This window comes from Artibeus jamaicensis, unplaced genomic scaffold (genome assembly GCF_021234435.1).
Source record: "Artibeus jamaicensis isolate MK-2021 breed Jamaican fruit bat unplaced genomic scaffold, CSHL_Jam_final scaffold_474, whole genome shotgun sequence".
NCBI lineage: Eukaryota > Metazoa > Chordata > Mammalia > Chiroptera > Phyllostomidae > Artibeus > Artibeus jamaicensis.
The window spans coordinates 23,973,226-23,994,197 of NW_026522046.1; the positions used below are offsets into that span (position 1 = coordinate 23,973,226).

General features: G+C 38.7%; 1 protein-coding gene across 2 annotated transcripts in view; it reads right to left on the reverse strand.

The window, feature by feature from the left end:
- PPM1L (protein phosphatase, Mg2+/Mn2+ dependent 1L) overlaps positions 1 to 20,972 on the reverse strand; it is a 247,227-nt gene that overhangs the window by 66,804 nt on the left and 159,451 nt on the right. Inside the window, exons 1-2 of one of the 2 annotated variants that reach the window (XM_037140987.2) lie at positions 8,208 to 8,308; positions 1,959 to 2,133 (exon numbers count right to left, since the gene is read on the reverse strand). In XM_037140987.2, the coding sequence (XP_036996882.1) occupies positions 1,959 to 1,995 (37 nt within the window). In that variant the 5' untranslated portion in view covers positions 1,996 to 2,133; positions 8,208 to 8,308. Of the gene's footprint in view, positions 1 to 1,958; positions 2,134 to 8,207; positions 8,309 to 20,972 lie in introns of those variants that run through there. The other variant, XM_037140986.2, reaches the window with a different exon arrangement.

Consider the following 20,972-nt stretch of genomic DNA (forward strand, 5'->3'; position numbering starts at 1 on the left):
AGTGTAATGTTTGTTTGTTTTTTAATTTGCTCTTCTGTTCGCTATTCAGGCTTGAAATCAAATGTTAAGAATGTCACCACTGAGACTGCTTAGATCAGGAGAAAGAAAATAAGATGCATACTAATAGCGTCCTTGTAAAAATAAAAACAGAAGATCCTGTATGAAAAAAGACAACCAACTGTATGGGAAAACATATTTGCCAATGATACCTCAGACAAAGGTTTAATCTCCAAAATATACAAAGAACTTACACGACTCCACTCTAGGAAGACATCGAACCCAATTAAAAAATGGGAAAAGGACTTGAACAGACACTTCTCTAAAGAGGACATACAGAATATCCAGAGTCACATGAAGAGATGCTCAATATCGTTAGCTATCAGAGAGATGCAAATTAAAACCACAATGAGATACCACTTTACACCAGTCAGGATGGCTATAATAGACAAAGCAACAAACAACAAATGTTGGAGAGGGTGTGGGGAAAAGGGGACCTTAGTTCACTGTTGGTGGGATTGTAGACTGGTACAACCATTATGGAAAACAGTATGGAATTTTCTCAGAAAAATAAAAATTGACCTGCCTTTTGACCCAGCAATTCCACTGCTAGGATTATACCCCAAGAATCCTAAAACATCAATGTCAAAGAACCTATGCACCACAATGTTCATAGCAGCACAATTTACAATAGCCAAGAGTTGGAAGCAACCTAGGTGCCCATCAGTAAATGAATGGATCCAAAAATTGTGGTACATATACACCATGGAATTTTATGCAGCAGAGAGAAAGAAGGAGCTACTACCTTTTGCAACAACATGGATGGAACTGGAAAGCATTATGCTGAGTGAAATAGGCCAGGCACTGAAGGACAAATACCATATGATCTCACCTTTGACAGGAAGCTAAAGAATAAAACAAACAAGCAAACAGAATAAAAACAAAGACGCTGAAATAGAGAACAAGTGGGCAGCGACCAGAGGGGAGAGGGAAGGGAACTTAAGGGGAAAAAGGGGGGAGGGATTTTGAGGAACAAGTATGAAAGACACAGAGATGAGGACTTGGGCGGGGGGAATGGGAGGGAGGGAGGAGACGGGGGGGGGGGGGAGAGAAAAAAAATGTACTTGAAAAGTAACTAAATAAAATTTAAAAAAAAAAAAAGAAAATAGGGATTGATACTATCAACATTTGACCATTTAAATCCTATTTTCCTATACTTTTTTCTCCATTTTGTTGCGTTGAGGAAAGTATGGCAGTTTTAATCAGGATATTTATCCTAACTTCAATTTCACTAAAGATTTTAATAATTTGAATATTAATTTAGGAATTTAATATTGCACTCATTTCATTAAAATTGGGTTTCAGCTGACAGACCATGTAGTAGATAAAAATGGTTTAATAAGGAGGTCTGTCTATGCCCTTAGATGGGATGAACTTGTGGGAGGCAGTGAACTGAAGTATCTGGTATGGTATGAGGGGCTAGGATTCAAATGAAGAGCTAAAGAAAAAGAAAATCAAGTTCAGCCTGAAACTTTAAGAAGAAAAATGGCACCTCTTTAGAAAAGAAATCCTCTGAAATTAATTCCTGAAGCAAATAACAGTTCTTGGATCATCGGTTGTAAAAGCTTTCAGCTGGTATCCAAAATTGAAGTGCCACTTTAAAAGATTAAATCAGTAAGGGTACATGATTGAAAAAAAGGTGAGAAAGTTCTATTTTAAAAAGAGCAAACATTTAAAAGGAATTTGATATTTAAGAGACACTTTTAAGGATCTCCTAATGAAATCTTTGATACTAAAACTGCAGAAAAGAAACTCACTGTTAATCCATGATAAATAATTTTGAGTCAGGTTTGCCCTTCAACTTCCACCTCAGAAAAGGACTTACATTGAACTCATCTATAAAGAAATTTCTTCAGGGAGAAAAAATTGTGTGACTCAGTGTGTATTAAAGACAAACATACCTGCTTCATCATAAGATACCGTCAGTTTTTCTAGCATTTCTCGGTCAATTGACAGGATCTGCTGTTCAAGGATTGTCTGGTAAGACAATACACTATTTTCTTTGTCTTTCTCGTAGTCCTGCAGATGCTGTTTAAGGGCTTCGGGCAGTCGAGATTTTACGTATTCAGCCGCAGTCTGCAAATAAAACAGGCAGAGAGCCCCATTAGTGTGTCTCCTCTGAGGTTTTGCGCTTCGCCTTAGGTGCTGCACTGAGAGCTCAAAGCACCGGGGAACCAACCCTTCGGACCAGCACATCCCTGTCGTTGCCACTTTTAGTCTCCCTTGTAACAAATGAGGGGAATCTTCAAATACGCAGAATCACAGACTGCTAAGAGTTTTATACCAGGTAGAAAAGTATAAAAGAAGATGGATTTCGTTTTTCATTCATGGAGTTAGTGCCTGAAGTTTCAACAACTATTCCATTGACCTCTGAAGGCCCCATAATAGTAATGTTGCTGGATATAACTATGACTTGCCCTTGTCTAGAAGGCAGAAGCTGGTCATCTCAGCAGTAAGTCTGCCTACACTATTGCATCCATTCTCTGTTTGGTTGTTCTCTACTCGTTAATGCTCACACAAGAACTCTCGTGAAGCGAAAAGAAAGGAGAACCCTCTGCATGAACCAATAATGGAATGATGGGATAAATGGAAAAAGAAAGTATCTTAAGACAATGATATCCTTTAACCAGAAAGAAAGAGCTGTTCATCACCTAAATGTCTTGGCCTTCATATACACATTATTCTTAACTCGTTTTTGGTTGTTGTTTTTTTTCTGCATCTATACTATTGCACGATGTGCTGCCAACTAGTAACATCTGAAGTTACAAGCACTGATTTTCAACCAGGTAAGCACGGAAGTAGAAAGAAAGGCATGTATATTTTGACGAAGACCTTCCCAAAGATTCTAATGTGTTCTTCCAGTGGGCTAGGGAAATAGCATATTCTTCTGCCGTCCAGTTGAGAATCACGGTTAAACAGAATTTTAAGGGATAAGTTAAGTGATAAAGTAGTATGTATAAATCAGGGAAACTGAAATTCTTAAAACGTATCTTCTGAAAATGCCAAGAGTTAGGCATCTCCTTGCTGTGTATAGGGTCTGAAATTGATGAGATAAATGAAGGCATATGTATATTGTTTAAAATTATACTCACAACCACTAGAAACCAAAATAAAATAAACTATTAAAAAGAACTGTCTCTGTGGTATGGGCCTAGAATAAAAAAAGACACATCTGTATTGTTTAATATATTTTTAATATTTCTGTAATTAAGAAAATAACCTTTACAATGTTTCTTGTAACCTTCACATTTTTTCTTCTAAATGTTGCACAATTCAGGATGAAAAGAAACGTGACAGAACAATGACAACTGACTTCCAGGAAAAGTCCCCTGGGAAGTGGTGGGGAAGCTGTTTTTCAGTCTTCAGAGCAGCCGAATACAGCTCGCAGCACTTTTTATATTCAGATGTATATTTACACTCCCGAAAGTAAGTCGCTGCGGCAATTACAACTTTAAAATATCATCAGACGTTGTTCAATTTATCTGCCCGCCACCTAGTGCAGAACAGATGAAGTTGTTCCGGAAAATGTAAATGGACTCAGTATATTAGTACAACATATATAATTCTAGAGTTTAATAACAATTTTCTCTTGACACTGGACAATGAAGAGGCACACTGCAGAATATTTTTAAACTCATATTACCTGGCTATTCAATGTACATCTGTCTTTCATTTTGTTCCCTTGGAAATGTCTGTGAGGTACAGGAAATAATTCTAAAATGCACTTTTCACAAATACTAGTGTACTCTGTATTACTGACAGCACACCATACTTTCCCATCCAATTGTGTCCATTGATCTATTTTTCTAAAATTATGATATAGGCTTTTAAATAGAACCTATATTTTTTGCTATATTGAATTTACACTTTGATATTTCATTTCTAAAACAGTATAACTTTATAGAGAGAGTTCTTTTCATTGGAAAAGATTCTCAGGAGGGACAAAAAGAAATAATTCTAGCAAAATACTAGATTCTTGCAAGATATTTCAAGAAATCACCTTATATTGTGATGATGCTCTAAATATATTCAAATGGCAGTTAAAACCTCATGCTCAAGCATGCACCTGTGCTTTAAAACCAGGTTGTCATATGAGTGCCATATGATCTCACTGGTGTGCAGAATCTAAAAAAAGGAAAAAATACAGAAACCAAACTCACAGATAGAGAGAACAGATTGGTGATCAGCAGAGGCAGAGGTGGGGAGAAGGGTACAAAATGCGTGAAGTTGATCAAAAGGTACAAACTTCCCATTATAAAATAAATAAGTCCTGAAGATACAATGTATGGCATGGTGACTACAGTGAATAATAAATACTGTATTATATAGTTAAAAGTTGCTGAGTTAGCAGATATCTAAAGTTCTTATCACACACACGCACACAAAATGTGACTGGGTGTGGTGATAGATCCTTGGTGGTGATCCTTTTGCTATATGTACAAATCTCATATCATTCATTATACTGTACACATCAAACTAATATAATGTCAATTATATCTCAATTAAAAAACAGGCTGCCATATTATTAACTGAGATTGGAATTATTGCACAAGTAATATACAATACAAAGAGCACTTTAAAATGTCAAATTTCACTGAAATTCAAAAATGAAGTGAGAGACAAAATTAAAATCTAGGACCACTTACCTATTTTTAATCAATAACAGCTACTGGAAGTTTATATCCTTAATTGCACATTCTTATAACCTAATTATTCCAGAAACAGTAATACACTGTGGGGCAAAAGTAGGTTTGCAGTTGTGAGGATGTGAAACACAGAGTTACTCTCGTATTACCTATTAGTTATTGTATTATTTTCCATATGGACAATTGTAAACCCCCTTTTGCCACACCCACCTGCATTGTTACTGTTATCAGAATCTCAAATTTGTGCAGTAAGTACTTGACACTTCTCTGAGCAGTGTACATTGTTACCACTCTGTATCTTCACAATAACTTTCAGCAGAAGCAGCCAAACTATTGGTTTTGGCCAATCCTTTGGATGGCCAAACAGATGTCCTTCAGATTCGGGCTCAAATGCTATAAACTCTTTTAATAAACCCACCTAAGGGCCACAAATGAACTCACAGGTATTTACACAGGTATCTGTCTAGGTATTTTAGCTCCCCAGTTTGGCTGTCACAAGGACTGTATCTCACAGAATTTGCATGCATTTATGTTATCCATGCCAACTTCAGTCTGGAAGAAAGGAAAGGGCTGGAGTAAACCCTGTAAAGAGCACTCAGTGGATGAAAAGAATGAAAGGTAAGAAGCAGAATGAGTAAGGATCTAAATTCTGGGAACCTAGTAGGCTGAATGCTGACACTGGTCATTATGCTACAAAAGCTATTTACTGTCCGTTAAACAAAATGGCTACCTGGAGTGCAAAGTGTAATTTAAAAGCTGCTAAATGTTTCACAATTCATCTTTAAAAGAAAACCTGTCAGCCATCCCATTCCAATTTATCCAGTGTCTGCCGAGTACGGCACATTAGACTTGACACTGTTGGGAGAGCAAACCTTTGCTGCAAAGGAACCTGCAATTTCAATGTGCAAAGAACACACACGTGAGATACTGGAAAAACACATTTTCCAAAGCAATACAAAAACAGGCATGAATCTTGAGATGAATTAAGATATCTGTTTAACACATGAGCTCTGTTCAGTGCTGGCCATCCTCTAGGGAGACAAATTGATAAGGGATGAGAGAAAGAATCAAGAAATCACTCTAGTGGAGTTTACAGATCAGTTTTGAGGTAAGGAGCACTTACTGAAGGAAAGAAATGCAATCTAGAAAATAATGAATATGAGTTCACAGGGAGAAATAATAAGAAATAAAGTTGGTAAGAGTAGGAATAGGAGAAAACTAGCAGTTGAAGTCTTACCTCCCTGTTAACCAAGGAGTTTTGACTCATAGCAGGAAACTGAAAAATGTTAAGGAATAAAATAAATTATCAGATATTGTCAGAGGAAGCATGTGCTTTGAGCAGAGTTTGAAGTGCACTGAAAAAATTTCAGAGGGGGAGTGGGTGAGGGGATTGGATACAAGAAGGTGAAGGGGGTAGCTAAAGAACATAGATTCATGGCCCATAGACACAGACCACAGTGTGGTGACAACCGGGGGGGGGGGGGGGGGCACGGGCGAGGGGGGAGGAGACCAGAGGCTGGCTGAAGGTAGGCAAAGGCGGTGGCAGGGGATGGGAGACATCTGTAATAATGTCAACAATAAATGTTTTTGTAAGATTTTATTTATTTACTTTTGGAGAGAAGGGAAGGGAACGACAAAATAAGAGAGAGAAATATCAATGTGTGGTTGCCTCTCACACACCCCCTACTGGGGACCTGGCCTGCAACCCAGGCATGTGAACTGAGTGGGAATTGAACCAGCGACCCTTTGGTTTGCAGCCCACACTCAATCCACTGAGCTACACCAGTCAGGGCTAAAAAAATTTTTTTAAAAATAAAATGCACTGAAATAAAATGAGATTAAAGCAAGGAGACAAGTACAAAATCCAAAGGAAAGGAAAACTGGTCTTCTACACTATGACTATAAATCAAACAATCTACACAGAAAATGAAAAAAGAGTGACAAAAGCATCAAAATAGTTACATCTTTTACCTAGCAAATGCCTTTCTAGGAATCTACTTTTAAGAAAAAGTCAAAGATAAGCATCAAAGACTTGTGTGCAAACATGTCTGGACCCTGGCTGATTAAATCAGGTGATGTCCATGCAATGGAAAACAATGCAGCTATTAAAGTCATGTTATGGTATGTCAACTATTCTTTAAAAATAAAATTTTAAAATTCATCAGTAAAAAAATTTCCTATTATGAAAAAGTACTAAATTATGTTGGAAAATGTTCATAACAAAACACAGATTATAAAACAGTTTATGTACTACAAGCATGAGGAATTATATTAATATGTATCGCTAGTTATCTCAGAGTAGTAAAAGTTTGAGTGACATTAATTTTTCCTCTATATAGTTTTCAGCATATTTAAATTTTCCTAAAAGAAACATAACTGACCACTGACTAGATGATGGAGCACTGTGCCAAATGCTTTACATGTGCCGTTCATGTGAACCTCACGACAACCCGGCGGGGTTACCCGGATGAGGAAACAGACTCGGGAGGTCAGACAACTTAGCCCTGGTTATGCAGTGCGTGGTGGGGCAGGAAACACCAATCGCTTCTGAACCAGAAAAGAAAAATAATAAATTTTTACAAACAAGGTGTTGCCTACTATGGACATTCCTCTGTAAGGTAAAGCAGCTTGAGAAGAGAAAAAAAATCTCAGGAGCCAAGATTTGTGACACACGGGAAAAAATATGTAAAATGGCTTCAATGGTGCAAAACTAAAACCTAAAGATGATGGAAAATAGTGAGAAAACTGAGTACAGTGAAATAATATATTAAATTTACTTTTCAATATTTAACTGTAAGCCTGAAAACCACCCACCTCTTCATATTTTATGGATGACCCACTCCTCCCCTCAAGAAAAGAATACCTTTCAGAGGAAAAGGTACTAGACTTACTTAATAAAACTCCAAGGAAAAATACCAGAGTAATGATTTTGGTTATAAATTCCAGAGAGGCAAAAGCTATTTTCAAGAAAAGATATTAAGTGATATTGAATTAAATTGTAATGAGTGCCCCCATTAGAGAAAGATCATAAGTAAATTAGACTGATGTTAGAAACATTTTTAGTACGTATTTTTCTCTGGTAATTTGTAAAGGTCAAGTTACTATTAATTTTTAACTTTAACAGGCTTAAAAACAAGCTTCTGATATCCTTAACTATGAAAATATGCCTTAGGATTTCTATTTAATACTGTGTAGGTCATAGTTGTGGGAGTTTTTAATTTTTCTCTGCACTCCTTTTTAATCTATTGTTCTATTTTACTACCAATTCTTATTACTTACTCCGCAGTATGCAATTTTATACTTTAAAATTTTAGGTATAATATTCAAAAGAAAGAAAGCTCCCCCTACATTCAATAAGTTCTTACTTAGAAGACATTTGGGAAAACGAGGACCAGGCTCCATCGGCACCTGTGCAATGACTCGTTATAAAGCTGCTGCCGCTGTGAAGACCCAATTTCAAAGTGACTTTGAAAACCTGGCCGATGACGGTCTAAAATCACAAACCTGGGAAACGCGTCTGAAGATGAAATATCCACTTTTGCCTCAAGGATGGTCTGTCTGCCAAAGTGTGCTTTGCCAAGAAAGAAGTTTCATAATCTTAATACCTTTCCAATTCTCTGACTTTACGGACTACCCTTCCCCCTTCGCTTTATTTAACACGCACACACACAATCCTAACTGGCAGAGCGAGCGCTTCGAGCGCCCGTGGAAGGAATGGGACGCACAGTCCACAGCAGTGCCCTTCGGTTTCGATTTACCCCACCTGTCTGCCTGACTCGGAACGCACGGTGCTGATTGTGAGTCGGGCCAGGCTTCCAAAACTGGGGCAAAAGGAGACTAAAGCAAAGGGATTGATTCTAGACCCGGGGTGTGGGTCAAGTTAACGTGGTTCTCACACACAATAAAGCGCTAAATCTGGCTGGAAGGGCATCAGGTCAGTGACCATCTGGGTGAGAAGCAGCGCTGGCACCTGAGACACAGAAGGGAAGGAAGGTGGGAAATCGATTCGCAGACACTAGGCAGGAAAATAGCTGAATTTTGGGAAATGGTAATTCAGGAGCTATCGCTAGGGATTTACAAGATAAAGGAGAGATCATGAAGGAGATCCTTCCAAATCCATCCACCCGGGGACAGAAGAGAGAAGGGAGTAGTAATTCTTCTGTTGCAGACAAGGTTTCCCTGCCCTTGAAAGAAGTGCCTGTGCCCGGGCTGACTTGGCAGCGGCCAGCACGCAGACTACACGGTAATTCACTTAGGTCCGCCTTCAAACCTCTCTTTCTGCTAGTAACATTATTAACTTTGGACAACTGCTCTCGGCTTCGGGCACTTCTAAACAAAGTCGCCGTGAGCGCCCTTGCCCACCAGGGAGAGGACATAAGGCAAGAGAGTTGTTCTTTTCACACCTGCCAAGGGCGTCATTTTTTTTTTTTTTTTTTGCCATTTTTAATCTCTGCCACTTCTAACCTGGAGGGGGTCAGGTACATAAGAAAAGCATCTTTGACAACACCATCGTGTATTCCCAAATTCATAACTCTGCCCCAGGAAGGCAAATTTGATTCCTTCAAGAGAGACGACATCAGGAAAAAGTGTTAAGTGAAATCCAGTGCTGACTCTGGAGATTCAAGGTTGCTCTGGAGAACCAAAGCTGCGCACGTGCAAATGCTAGTCGTGCAGCAGAAGGACGGCCGCCGAGGGCGGCACACTCAGCGTGGGAGGGACTTGAAATCAAATAACCCACTTAATATAAGGACTGAAGTTTTCATTTAGTTTAAACATTAAGGTGATGGCGGTTACAGGTCATTCAGGACGATTCCTCTGGCATTTCCCGAATGACACACCTGTAATCACTTTATCAGCCATCGCATCCATTTTTAATCTGAGGCCGCTTCACTTGGTACTGCACACGACAGCGTGACATGGAAATACAACTCCACGTCCTGAACGCACGGTGGCTTCCCTGCCCAAAGACAGTGGGTTTTTTCATTTTAGAACTTAAACTACCTCCCTTTTCTAAATCCTTACTCTCTGACTGTAGTAAGATATCAAATACAGTACAGTTTAGTCACATGGTCATTTTTCCTAATTTTAATATTTTGGTCAAATCTACATTTAAACCCTAAAGGATTAAAAAATGTGTCCGTATACAGTCAGAAGGAAAGTTACAATTACTTCTCTACTGCCGAAGTGATGATTAATGGATTCTTTGCCACTTGGTTGCCACACACATTAGAGTCTCACGGTCCCTCTTTTAACTTCTTTTTTAAAGCACACACACAGCTCTCAGATCTCCTGGTACAGCAACACAGACACAGCCCAGCAGACTTCTTCATAAGCCCGATGGGAGAACAAGCAGCCTGCAGCCGAGCTGTCCTGTTAAATTCTTGTGATAGGTGAGTTCCTATCTTTCAGCAGTTATAGAAAGAAGGAAGGAATTGTTACACATTCTATACACTTGAGATGTAATGGGAGAAAAATGTTGGTAATGTTTACAGAGAGAAAATGTTCCCTATCTTAAAGATAATTATAGTAATTGATAAAATTCCCTTCTGTTTCTGAATTCTGGGCTATAAAGCTTGAGGAAAACTTAACTTCTACGAGTGATATCCAAGGGTGTTCTAAAAAGTCCCATGCAGAATGCTAACTGAAAATACCCTTAGGGATTCAGACAGCCCATGGGACCAACTATTATAAATGAATTATAACATACTCATGAGTTATTAAGCAAAAATATAGCTATGACTATGGAGCAATTCCTCAGGAAGGCAGCCAAAACATAGGCAAATGTTGCTTGGCTGGTGGGCCGGAGAACCCCTCTTGGGCCTCACTCGACTCCTGCCCCACAGGCACAAAATTTGGTTGACCTTGACCAGTGTTTCTCAAGAGTGGGACTTCAACCAACTGCTTCTGACTCACCTGGGATAGGGGAGGGATTATCTTCTTAAAAAGGCAGGATATTAGCCCTGTTGCATTTTTTTTTTAGTAAATCGAGATATTTCACTCTCGACTCTGGAATCTGCATTTTAAACTTGTGCCACATTTTAACAAGCTCACTAAAGAACGAAACCCACCAGTTCCTACCCCTTAGAGCTCCAGTGTTATAAGGTCTAGGCATGTGTATTTTTACAAAGCTCTACAATGAACTCGGATGTACATCCAGACTTGTATTTGACCCTCCACAATAACAGCCTTTCTGCATCCCCCAAGATTCAGCTTGACAAATAAATATTTTTAATTCTTGTAAAAACTTGAGTGTATGCAGTGACATTCTCACACAGCCTATACCCTCAGTGCCACAAGCATTTTTTTATCATACAAATTGCCAACCTGCACGGTCTCTGACAGGCTGAGGCCTCCCTGAAGCAAGCTAACTGACCTTGAGTATTTCAACGCATAAGCACCTGGAACCCTTTTCCGACAGCTTGTGGGCAGTCAAGCAAGTCTCAGCAAGCTGTGTGAGACAGGCCACAAAATGACCTGTGGCAAAGCACCTTGAAAACACAGTGATTTCCTCTCATCTGTGCCCCGGCAGGGACAGAACATTGTTTTGACCTCAGCTGAGGACCACCAGTGGAATTTTGAAGCCTGGAAAGTCTCAGTGAAATGTAGCAGAAAGAAAAGCAAATCAGCATCACCAGCCGTGTTGTATAACTTTGCATACAGATTTTGAAAGGGTATCTTATTTTAGCAAGAGGGAAATGGGATACCTAATTGCATGGAACAGCTATAATTTCAGCAGTGAATGCACCTGCTCGTGTAAATATAAAACACCACATTTTAAAATGTGAATGGGCAAATAGTTCATGGACTTACAGAGAAAGATATATCCTTTCCAAGTCCCGCTTCAACTCTGAAAGGCAACAGCTGGATGAGCAGGGACACAGTCATGGGCTACACCCCTTCAATTAATAGTTGAGTCTCTACCATGTGCTGGGCACTGTGCTAGTTGCTAGGAATAAAGGTGGGCAAGAGTAGACATGTCTTTGTTCTTATGGTGCTTATGGTCTAGTGGGAGATGAAAATTACCCAAATACTCGCTGTAAGTACTGCTCTAAGGAAAAAAACAAGGTTCTTTGCTGGGTGGGGGTGGGGGGAGGAATCTAAACAGCCAGATGGAGGCCTCCCTGAGCGTGGGGCTTCAGCGTAGATCCACAATGTGACCAGGAGGTTCACAGGTGCAGGGGAAGGAGGAAGAGAAGGTCAGTATAGGCAGTCAAGGGCGCATTTTTATTGATATGAATTTTCAAAAATGCAGACAAGTGAAAGCCAGGGGTGCATAAAAGCTGCAGGCTCTAGGAGGGAAGGATTCACGAGGGACTTGTGCTGAGGCGTTAGGTACCACCCCCCCCCCCAGTCTGGTGAGAAACACAAGGAAGACAGCAGTGTGCGCTGTACTTGCTCGAACAAAACCAATAACAACTTTCCGTTTTGGTGGGGCAATGGGATGGGGGGTTCGTTTCTGCACTTTTCAAAACACGGGTTTATTATAAAGAATCGGCGTTAAGAGCAAAGCGAGGTCCCGAAGCCTTGACTGCCCAGGCTACGCCTCATGGACTCTTCACTCTTTCTCCTCCGCACCCAGTCCTCCCATGGTCGCCCGTCAGCCTCGGCCCTCCTTCCACATTCTCAAGGGTTGAATTTATGCCAAGTTTTGACCTCTCTGCAATAACATAAAGCATTGTAACATGTGCCTTACACTATTCATTTTGTTTGTAAGTCAGAAAATGTGTTTGCTTCTGAAGAGAACTGGGAGGTAAAACAGCATCAACGGATAAGCATCAACTTGCTTGGAATCATGTCCCAAACTGTAAAATTCTTGCCCTAAAAGTCAGAGGAATAAAACTAAAATGAGCTTTTCTCTTCTCAGAAATGCATGGAAGTTGCCTCAGTAGGGTAAGAAAGAAGTCCAGTGGTCTCCCCATGCCAAATCCTTCATTACCTTCTTGTATTAGATACACGGTCCTCTGCCGTGCAGAAAGCTCCCTACAAACAGAAGAGGGGGAAGGACTGACTGAACAGGGTGGCCAATATTTCTCCATGGGAGAGACTTTATTCAGAAAGGTAAAATCTGGGCAATAGGAAGAGTATTCACATCTGCAGTGGCTTTCCCACCTACTTGGGAGGAGGGCTGGAGAAACCCTGGGTGAAGCGGGCTGGCCCAGCTCTTTAGCAGGCAGATATTTAACAGCTGCTATTCACTGAGTACCTACTGTGTGTCAGGTACTATGCTTGGTACTTTACATATATAAATCACTTCATTTACTCCTCACTACAGCCCTGAAAGGTAAGTATGATTATCAATGCTTTGCAGATGAGCCTCTGCGTACCTCCTATAGTCCTTTACTCTTCAATAAAATCTATAGTTTCATAAATATTATTTTTTAAAGATTTTATTTATTTATTTATTTATCAACCTAGGTGCCTAACAGTAAATGAATGGATAAAAAAACTATGGTACATTTACATGATGGAATTCTATGCAGCAGAAAGAAAGAAGGAGCTCCTACCCTTTGCAACGGCATGGATGGAACTGGAAAGCATTATGCTGACTGAAATAAGCCAGGCAGTGAAAGACAAATACCATATGATCTTACCTTTAACAGGAACCTAAACAACAAAACAAGCAAGCAAGCAAAATATAACCAAAGACACTGAAATACAGAACAGGCTGACAGGGACCAGAGGGGAGAGAATTTCAGGGGAAAAGGGGAAGGATTCACAGGAACAAGTATAAAGGACACATGGACAAAAACTAAGAGGGGTGGAAATGGGAGGGAGGTGGGGAGCACTGCAGGGGGTGGGGGGCGGGCTGGGATGGGAGCAAAAGACAGAAAACTGTACTTGAACAACAATTAAAATTAAAAAATAAATAAAGGAAAAAACCTTAAATATAAAAAAAAGATTTTATTTATTTATTTTTAGAGAGGGGAAAGGAGAGAGGGGAAAGGAGAGAGGGAGAGGAATATCAATGTGTGGTTGCCTCTCCCGCGCCCCCTACTGGGGACCTAGCTAGCAACTCAGGCAAGTGCCCTAGACTGGAAATCAAATTAGTGACCCTTTGGTTCTCAGGCCCGCATTCAATCTACTGAGACACACCAGCTGGGGCTCATAAATACTTTGTATAGGCACGTTTTAATAATCCACAGCTAAGAAAAATAAAATATTACCATTGAGTTGGAGCCAAGAACAAAATTGAGAAGCAAAATATATCCCTAAGATTCTTCTTTTTAATTGTTGTTAGAGATGAATTAAAAACAGATCTCTGGCACCCAAAGCAAAAATGAATGAATGAATGAATGAATGAATGAATGAATGAATGAATGAAATAAAGGCAACCATCTGCATAGGTTAGTGTTCTTAAAACAGAGGATCAAAATCATGTTTATGGTAGACATTAATCAGTCAAAGAATTATTTGCCATTAAGCACAGACCCACCCTGAGAATCCCTCTCAACACAGTATTCCACCAATCAATCATAATTAGCATACAAAAGGAAACCTGTTTATGAGCCTTGGCCTAAACCCAGGGTGGCAAACTATGGCCCAAACACCTGTTTTTTGTAGATGAAGTGTTATTGGAACACAGCCTCACCCAACTGTTTACATATTGTCTGTCCTAAAATATGTACTATATGGCTCATTACAAAAAAACATTTGCCAAACCCTGTCTAGATAGATGGGTGAAAACTAAAGCAAATTGTGTGTGTATGCGCGCGTGCGCATGTGTGTGTGTTATCAACACTGTTTAGCTCCCATTATTTGCCTTCACATATTGAGCACTGTGTTAGGTTCCAAGTGTATACAAGTAAGTTGTATGGAGTCATTACCTGGAATTAGCTCACAATCTAGCTACAGAAATCCCTGAAGAGATAGTCACAAAACAACTTGATCAGTTCTAAAACATAAATATGTACAATTTACTATGTGATTCCAACAAAGTGAATTAAAATCGCTAATACCCCAAAGAGATTTCTTAAATAGTTTATTTCTTTCCACTTGCCCATACAAACTAAGTGATCAGAGGGAGCCTTGGAAATTGTAGCCCCGTGGCAATCCTCAAAGGAAATGGGTGGATTAAAATGCAGCCAGACATGATACAGAGTGGCTGCTTTAACTTGACGTAACATTAAAAATGAAAAGGTCATTAGGCACTTTAAAAACAATGGGCAACTGTCAATGCCTCATAAAAAACTAACTCAAGCAACTTTGGATTCTCCAAACTGTCATTTGTCAGGAACCACATGATCAGGAGAAAATTAACAAGGTTCCAAAGGAGCATGCAAAGTCTGAAATCGGATTCACAGTAGACTGGAGGGACATAACACATTCATAGTGGTAGTAATCCACAGCTGCTTCAAACTTAGAAGACAATGCATTGCTCCATCAGGACCCATGTCTCCGGAATGACAAGCAAAACCCACCTGCTGTGGAGCAGCGTCCCATCTTTATGCCCTACACCCAGCCAGTCTGTGTCCAAGAGAGAGCCACCTAAAGATTTATTGTTGCAACAAGCAATTTCCAAATGTCATAAATCAGTATGAAAATAGTCTAGAAAAAGTATGAACTTTGCTATCTACAATAAGCGATTGCTCATTTCTTTTTATTCCCCAAGCTAGTACCTATGATTCTTCTTCAGAACATACTGTGTTGACCTAAGTGCCCTAGGGTCAAAGAAGTCACTAGACAAATCAACATGACTCATGACACACTCAACAGACCAAGCCTTCTTTTCTAACACAAATCATACATCCACATTCAGGCAATTAGAAAGTGAAGGTTAATAAAACTGTAGAAGACAGGTGGCTGGCCATTTTTGCTTTGGATAGCTATTTACAAAGTAAAGTTGCCAGTTCTGTTTGAAATCCTTCCTTCAAGTGCTGTACAACACAAAATTTTATATGTTTCACATTGACGTATAATACTTTAATGGTATCCTTCCCAAGAACTAGGTAAATTTTCAGGGTCCTTTCCAGTTCTTCGGTTAAGGAGAAAATTAAATTTGGATATAGATGTGTGTGTCCTATGTAATTTTTCAAATGAAAGTTCTATAAATGACAGTTCAATTTCATAATACATCATTTAGCAAGGGCCATCAGGGTATGAAGAGTGCCATACAAGTGAATGTCCCATTTAACTCAACTTTACTACTCTTCAATGATGAAAAATTATTTGAACTCCTTCTGATGGAAATGTTTCCAAAGTAAAACACATGCTGTCACAGTTTCTCAGAGAGAATGCACAAAAGAAAATCCAGCCTGCCTTCCTCCCTCCCTTCCTCCCTTCCTTCCTTTTCTTGATGGCTTAATGCCATCTCCAGGATATGCAGGGACGGTGGGAGCACGCATGTCTCCCGCACGTGAGGCTGGTTCCCGCACCAACTCATCCTGATTGCTGTGATGAGGTCTAGGTTCTCCCTCCACAGGCAGATCATCCTGCCTCTAAGCAGCTACTTTGTGCACAACAGTGTAGCCCAAAGTCTTGGAAAATGCTTAACCTTCTTCCTGGAGAAAGGCGCATGGGCTGTGTGATTGTTATTTTCGTGTTAGTCCTTTTTTGTACACTTCCTGGTCCGTGATAGTGCTCCGGATGGTTGAAATGAGGAGGGAAAAAGTCTTATGTTCAGATAAGTGAAGTACAAGTCAAAAATGTAAATACATGAGATGTAAGTGAATATCTATTTTTTTTAATGGAACTGGAGAGCATTATGGTAAGTGAAATAAGCCAGACACTGAGGAACCAATACCATATGATCTCACCTTTAATTGGAACATATCTATTTTTTATTAGAAATCATAGAAAATTTTCCTTTAGATTCATATTCTCTTAAAAATCGATTAAAATGGCATGACTAAAACTGGTAGCTACATCTATGATATTTATAATGCACATGGATGGGACAATGAACATAAGAAACTTAGAAAATGTAAATGGAGTTTGCATGATTTGTCTTAGGCAAGTTTATATAGCTTTGTATTCTTACTTAAATATTTGTTATTTGGGCCAAAACTGAAAATAGGTCTTTCATCTCTGGTTCTTCAGCACTTTGTGCAATATCGGGCATTAGCTCAGTAAATGTTTGGTGCATGAATGAATCAAAAGACTTCAGTGTCACAGAAACATTTAAAGATTTCAATATCCAAATTTTAGAAAATCGGTTTACCTTGAATCACTTTGCACTATATTTTCCCCATTAGGAAAAAATCCATATGCAAGCTAGAAACTTAGAGCTGACGCACCGGATGGACCACTTACCCTCGAGTCTCCGCCGGTGCGCACCGTTCTCTAAGCCAAAGCAACCAGAAAAGCAGTGGGAGTCTAGGAGATTCCTGAAGTCGTAGGGTTTCAGTATTTTCATAAACATGCACTACAAAACTTTTGAGTTTTATGCTATCACATACTGGAACAAGTCACTAATAGTTACATCCATCTTATTAGCCAAACTGATGTTTTCAAACCTTATACATGATTGACCAACTTCTTAAAATATTAAGTAACCAAATGTACAAGAATGAAAGGACAGTTACCACGGATTGTTTCCTGACTATGCTTCTGGAAACCACCACAAAACAGTGGAAACTTCTCTATTAATGGACAATACTCATAACTTCCATGTGGTTTTGGTGAAGCGTGCACCTACAGTTTCTCTTTTCTCCACCAGATGGCATCCATGAAACAGGCGGAATGCCTAACTTTCAGGCTGTTCAAAAGGGAAACAATAACACATAGTAAGGGGTGGCTGTCTTCTTGTCTGCTGGATAACCAATTATCAAAATTCAGTTATAAAAAGCAGATGGCCTCCTGCACTGCGTTACAAAGCAAGCCTAATAATTCATTCAAGTGTTCGTTCTTTCAACATTTACTGAGTGTTAACAATGCTCCTAGCATTATGCTGAATACAGAGAGCAAAAACAGTCATTGCCCTCAAAGAGCTTATGATTTAAGAAAGCAGATGAGTCGTAAAGAGATAACTACAAAGGGTACAATAAAATTTCTAATAGAGAAGCCTTGGAAACACCATGTCAGAAGGGATTTGTGAGCGGAGTCTTAAGGGATAGAAGGGGTGAGCAGAACAAGGGGCTGAGCAGCAGCCCAGGCAAAGAGCACGGTCCACACAAAGACAGATGCATGAAAAAGCCTGGTGTGTCTGAGGCTAAAAATGGGTTTTAGGACTGCAGTGAGCAGTGTCCATGTGAGTTTCAAGAGTGATGGACGGGTGGAGGAAACGGCAGAAGATGAAGAACTAACGACAGGCTGGAATCATGTATGTGTACTTAGGAATTTTAATTCTATGATAATAAATAGCAATAGTTAATATTTATTGATACTTCTATATGCTGAACATTAGGCTAAGCACTCAAATGCATTATCTTATTAACTATTCATTATAACTCAAACATATGTATTATTTTTATTCCGACTTTTCAGATAAGGCCCCCAAAGTTTAATTTACTTAGCTTAGCAAATGGAATAGCTGGGATTTCAATCTAAGTCAATATTTGAATCTAAGATCAAATTACTAAATCCACAACTTATAAAGCAGCTTCTTACAGAATCTACAATGAAAAAAAAATCCCTAAAATGTTCTTAAAACAAAATAATGGACCATCAGATTTATGATTTAAAACAGCAAGTGAGGCTAACAGTGTGGAGGCAGCTAGAGGCCTCTGGCAGAAGGGAGATCTAGATATATTGAGTTCATTGTATTAAATCAGATGGAAACAAATAAATTATTTTCAAACACAATTGCCTAGTAGAGCCTTAAACTGACTTTACCATATTGAGATGAAAAGTTTTTCTAAAAAAACAATTTCCAGGCTGCATACCAAATATTTTGGAGCCTGATAGACTAAATATTTCCCAGGGAAATTCCAAGGTGTGAGGAGCCATGTTCAGTTGTTTTTTATTTTTTCCAACTTCATCCAGGTATAATTGACATCTGAATTTGTAAGATATTTAAAGTATACATCATGGTGATTCAATATATGTGTACATTATGAACTCCCCCATCTAGTTAATTAACACATCCATTGCCTCGTACTTACTGTTTTGTCTTTTGGTGGGAATATGTAAGTTCTCTCTTAGCAAATTTCAATTATACAATTTAATTGTTCTTGAAGCAGACAACAATCACAAAAAGGATGACTTGAAATGGCCTAATGCACTTCACAGAAGAAGAAATATAACATTCTTACTGAGTTATTTCATGGACTTGTGAATGAAATAGGATAAAGTCTGAGAATACATGAAGAGATGGAGTTATTGTTCTCTGACTTTAAAAGTATAGCTGAACCAAATGATAGATGTTCATTTAAAAAATAAGTTCCCCAGCTAATTCTTAGCACTCACTCTATACACTGTGTTGGAGCACTGCCATCCATCCGTCCTTGGGTTTGCGAGGTGGACCCTCTCTAGTAACAGTCCCTCCCCACCACCCACGCACTTGGAAAACCTTTAAAAGTGCGCTAGGCATGCTTTCCTTGGCTAATTCATTCTATTCCACAGTAAACTGTGGGACAATAGAGTCCCACAAAATGAGGAAACCTGGGATCCAGGTCACACTGCAATTGGCCAGCTCTGCAGTTCTGTGCCTGCCCTGCCCTTAACTTCTAGTCTGCAAGACAGGAGATTGAAGGAAAAGTGAGCTGATGGGAAAATACTGGGTTGGAGGATCTTCAAAATCTCTTTGTCTTAAATTTTATTCTATGAATTTTAAAAATATATTGATTTGTTTGCTTGTTTATTTTTCCTTCTATCGTACTATCCTACTTTGGAGGTGCTAATGAGTAATGTAAGGCAAAACACAAAGAATCTGTAAAATATACACAACCTAGGAAGCCTAAGAACTGACTATAATTCAAGAAACTAATAGCAGAGAAAAGTAATAGGTTCCTACTATTTGTTTTGTAAACTTTCTGTTTTGCAGTTAACACATTAAGTAGTAATCTTACAAAGTTAAATTGTGTAAGTCTAGTCAACAGAAGGCATATTGATTACACAGGTGGTTTAAAATATGCTCATATTTTCATGTATCTTTAGAGCAGAATTTTCTCCAAAACCTCTATGTTAACTTTAGTGACTTAACAGCCATCAACTGGTAGTACGAAGCCCTTACTGAATCAACAGAACCAGCTAAGAAATCCAATGGCTTCCAATTCCTGCTGTCACATTAGCGACAATGGTCAAATCCCTTTACTAAATAACAGCACTTCTCTTGCTGAGCCTTAACTAAGGAAGCAAACATGAGATTCAGTGTGAACAATTTTAAACATTTCAAGTGTGGTGTTACTAAGCAGTCGTGGTGTAATAACGAAGCGGGACAAATTCTTATAAAAAGTTAGAGCACGCCTTAAGGCAAGCACTCTTGATGTCAGTCTTTTAAAAAACATTAAAAAGTCATCTAACTTAAACTGTGCACTCTTAATTTATGTAACTCTATAATTGCAAAAACTACTATTGAACAATAATTTAAATATTGAGATATAGACACTTAGAAAGTATCCTGAACTTCTGGCATAACAGTTGCTTCCATTCAATGACTCTTCATGCTAACTCATTGTATTTTAGGCATAAAGCATTTGGGACTTAGATGAATATAGAATTTTAAAAATAGTACAAAGTGCTGGAATGTTTTAGCCAGACAATAAGCTTTTTATTGCTGTTATGTCAAAGATTTCCCTTATGTGGTTTTGTATTCTTTTATCATTAAATGAAATGAATGATAAATGAAATGAATGATAAATGAAAAGAGTTTTAAATCAGAGATGACTATGAAATGAATTTAAATTATTTTACTAGCTTCTGGGAAATATATTTTATTAAATTTATTCTGAGTTTACTTCTCTTTTAATTCTGTTCAACTATGTAAATACTTGGAGATTTAATTGTTTCAAACAAAAACACATGATCTGCTGTTACACGCAAAACAATGAACTGAAACGTTTTGGTGAATATAATGAAAACATTCATAACTGCTAACCCTTATTGAGTACTTACTGTGAGCCAGGCAATGAGCTAAGAACCACTGATATATTATCACAATGAAAGTACACTACATTTGGTAAGAATAAATCCCCTTGGCCAGGACAAAAATTATACTAGATTGGTTTTCTCAAGTAAAATTCATTCTACTTCAGAGTTACCCTACCAAACATTGCACAGTCACAAACATATATGGGGCTCCCCGCCATGTGAAATTATGAAACACAAAAGAAAGTAACGTGGGAGGAAGAATTAAATATTTATTTTATTAACACAGTGAAGTACACTGTATAT